This window comes from Octopus sinensis, linkage group LG5 (assembly GCF_006345805.1).
Source record: "Octopus sinensis linkage group LG5, ASM634580v1, whole genome shotgun sequence".
In the NCBI taxonomy this organism is placed as follows: domain Eukaryota; kingdom Metazoa; phylum Mollusca; class Cephalopoda; order Octopoda; family Octopodidae; genus Octopus; species Octopus sinensis.
In genome coordinates, this window is record NC_043001.1 from 47,672,092 (window position 1) to 47,676,058 (window position 3,967).

The 3,967-nt window shown below is 32.8% G+C and overlaps 1 protein-coding gene across 1 annotated transcript; it reads left to right on the forward strand.

The window, feature by feature from the left end:
- Positions 1–2,892: 2,892 nt before the first annotated feature.
- Positions 2,893–3,737, forward strand: LOC115212315. Its single transcript, XM_029781176.2, has one exon. The coding sequence runs from the start codon at positions 3,155–3,157 to the stop codon at positions 3,704–3,706; it is 552 nt and encodes a 183-aa protein (XP_029637036.1). The 5' UTR covers positions 2,893–3,154; the 3' UTR covers positions 3,707–3,737.
- The last annotated feature ends 230 nt before the right edge of the window (positions 3,738–3,967 follow it).

Genomic DNA, 3,967 nt, shown 5'->3' on the forward strand with positions numbered 1-3,967 from the left:
AATCTGTTCCAATGTAAGAATCTTTAAGAAGACCACTCCTTTTGAAGATAATGGACACTCATATCATACAAGAAAGGTACCATACAACTGGAAAAGAACACTGAATCGATTTTCAGAAATGGGTGGTCTAAGTCAGTCCAATAGTACAAGTATAAGAGAAACTTGATAGAAAGTTGCAATCAAGATTGTAGAAAATTACAAAGTTGTATTCACCAAATAGAGTAGATAAATAAGGACAATTCAATCAAATCCCTACTTAATTGGGTGAAAGTGGTAATCTATATATATATATAAAGCTGAAGTTGTCTGTGTGTGGCAGGATGGTAGCCTTCAACTAACACTATCTCCTCCGAAACCCTACGGCGCAAGTTGACCAAAATTGAGATTATGATAGAAGGCTTGCACTTCATTCCGCAGAAGATAAAATTCAAATCGAACCATGTTAAGACCAAAAATTATTTACATCAAAAAGGTGCTTTTTTTCTATGAAAATCCCTATTTTTTACGATTTTTTTACTGCTGTGTCGCCATTTTTCGGTGTATTTCAACCAGAAAAATGCTCACTTAAAGAGAATAGCAAGCTACATAATGCAAAATTTTTACTTTTCAAAAATTCCAATTTTAAAGGGTCGAAACAAACCCGAGCAACGCCGGGCAATATTGCTAGTATTAGCTAAAAGATGACCAACAAAGCAAAGTACTGAGACGTACTTTCATTAATTTTGGATAGTTTTTCATTAAGTTATTTATTGCAAGTTAAATTAACGCTGCGTTTTATTACCGCGGCAATAAAGTTATTGTAGACCGATGTAAACACACACGCGCACGCACATATATAGAGATGTATGTATATACTTTATGTATATCCACGCACATACATGTTTACACATACGTATACATATATGCATATATATATATTAAGATATAATTAACGTTCAGTTGAATTAGGCTCGTAAATTGAGGCACCAAGCCAGTTCGGTATAGTCCGCGTAGCTCCAAGTTAGGTGAACAAAATGCAAACAAGCAACAAGAATATCCAGGTATCAATGCATTACGGCCGTTTCAAGCGGCTCCTTTTAATCGATCGATGAAAACTTTACATCAATTCGAAAGAAACCACTCTCCCCAGAAGTAGATGGCCATACAGATTTCCAACATAAAACATAAACCATTTTTTGCAAATTTATATCAATACTAGAAACCAAAATAATTACATTTGTTTCCTTATGTTATATTTGAGGCAGAATGAATTTAGAGAATGATGTATATCTTATTAAGTCTACTATTTAGCCACTCTCTAAACATATAATTAACTATAATTACAATACAGAGCACACGTGGAACCTACCTGCTAGAAAGAGGAGCTAAATCCTCCAGTAAATCACCGAGTTACAATGAAAATATACATCGGATCAATTATTAAAATTTTCTGCTGATTATAATAATAACAATAATATTTATATAAATATTCATTTGAAAATTTACGCCTTATATATATATATATATATATATATATATATATATATATATATATATATATATATATATATGTATATATATATATATATATATGTTATATATATATGTATATATATATGTATATATATATATATGTATATATATATATATATATGTATATATATATATATATATATATATATGTATGTATGTATGTATGTATGTATAGATGTGTTTGTAAGACAGGGGTGTGTATTTGTGTATATACATATATAACTCAATTGTATATTCAAGTTTTGCGGCGATGGTGAATGTTTTACGGTTTATGGCTTTTTTGCGTATGTGTATTTATTTGTATTTACGTCTATCCGCATATGCATGTGCGTACAGACTACGTTTTGTACATCCGTGTATGTATGTGTATGTGCGTATAGAGATGTGTATATGAGTATTTTGATGCGTGCATGAGTATATTTGCGTGTGTATGTGCGTGTATACGTAGACATATATATGCATATGTGTGTTTGTATGTATATGTACAGGCGTGTGTGAGTATGTATATAGATATATATGCATACGTGTGTGTGTGTGTGCATACATGTATGTGTGTATATGTGTGCATATGCGGATTCCTTTATTCTTTTCTTGTCATATTATAACATACATACATACATACATACATACATACATACATACATACATACATACATACATACATACATATACATACATACATACATACATACATACATACATACATACATACATACATACATACATACATACATACATACATACATACATACATACATACATACATACGGTAAAATTATATCTAATAATAACAATGAGGGTCTTTGCAACAAGTTGCTAGACCACATACCGAAAGTATTAGAAATAGCAGCCAGAGGACTGTTATTTCTTTGTAGTAAAAGAAATAACAGTCCTCTGGCTGCTAATTCTAATACTTTCGGTATGTGGTCTAGCAACTTGTTGCAAAGACCCTCATTGTTATAATTATATATATATACATACATCTATATATATATATATATATATATATATATATATATATTATATAGAGAGAGAGAGAGAGAGAGAGAGAGACAGACAGACAGAGACACACATATACACACACACAGTGTTATGCGTGCGCTTACGTAGGTGAGAGTTATACTAACTATTGAATGTAAAGTTTGAGCTGATAGAAACGTTTGCACGCCGGGCGAAATGCTTAACAGTATTTCGTCTGTCTTTACGTTCAAAGTTCAAATTCCGCCGTGGTCGACTAAATTAAGTACCAGTTGCATACTGGAGTCGGTCTAATTGACTGGCTGTCTCCCCCAAAATTTCGGGCCTTGTGCCTAGAGTAGAAAAGTAAAGTTTACAGTTTAGGCCACTGATCTCCCTTGTGTATCACGCTCTTTAGTCATCGAAAGTTTGACCAACTTTCTTAATTACAGGTGTGTGTCAGTCAATAACGAACCTGTTTATTAAGACAGGCATACACATTTAAAAAGGTGAGCAAATATATCTCTTATCACCGTGTTACAAATTTTATTAGAGGAAAAGAAAGAAGGACGCTCCAAAATAATTATTGTTTCCCATCTCAGAAAGTAATTACCTGTGTACAAGTTTTTATCTCACCTGTCCTAAATAATCGTTCAAAGCAATCACAACGACTTAACTATTCAAAATGGCGCTTTTCATTAATCGTTTCTTCTGTTGGAGTTTAGAGACTGCCACATTCGCTGGTTACGTCTATGCTTCGATAACTATATTTTTCGCCCTGATTTTGCGTCTTCTAGATCTCGGAGCTATTGGTACCGACTTCGAAATCAGCAAAGGTTTTCATACCAACTGGAGGTCACATTCCTGGGAAAGTTTCCTATCCTGTGATGTCATAATGGTGATATGTCACATTGTCGTGATGTTTCTAAGTTTGTTTATGATCTTCCTCACCTCACGTCGACATTTTCTCATCACTCTCAACTGGACAAAAGCGTTCGTTATCCTCTTTGGTTGTTATACTTTCATCGAATTTGGCATTTCCATTTTTGAGTTCTCTTACTATCGCATGTACACCTTCCGACTGGCCTACGTTGTATTTATTTGGTTGTACTGGGTAGTCAGGACTATAGCAAACGTCACTATGACCGTAGTTATTTCTTCAAGACACACTCAGATGATCAACCAAGTCGAACAGGAATTACGCTTCTCTGGAGGATTTAAAAAAGATTATTTCTAAGTTATGACGATTATATATATATATATATATATATATATATATATATATAAACAAAAAAAAAGTCACTGCAGAAAACACTATTAATTGTAATTACAATAATAATATGTATTACAATACATTAGTCCTTTTTCACAACACACATGAACCTCGCTGAACTTGCTGTATCTTCTCTTACATATACAAACCTAGAAAAGTTATGGTCCATAACTTTTTTTGAATTTTGCGTACAATTACTTCCCTGCCAAATCAAACATTCTTGGG

What these genes read in the sequence shown, in the direction of transcription:
- LOC115212315 (XM_029781176.2), top strand. Translation starts at nt 3,155, where the DNA reads ATGGCGCTTTTCATTAATCGTTTCTTCTGTTGGAGTTTAGAGACTGCC.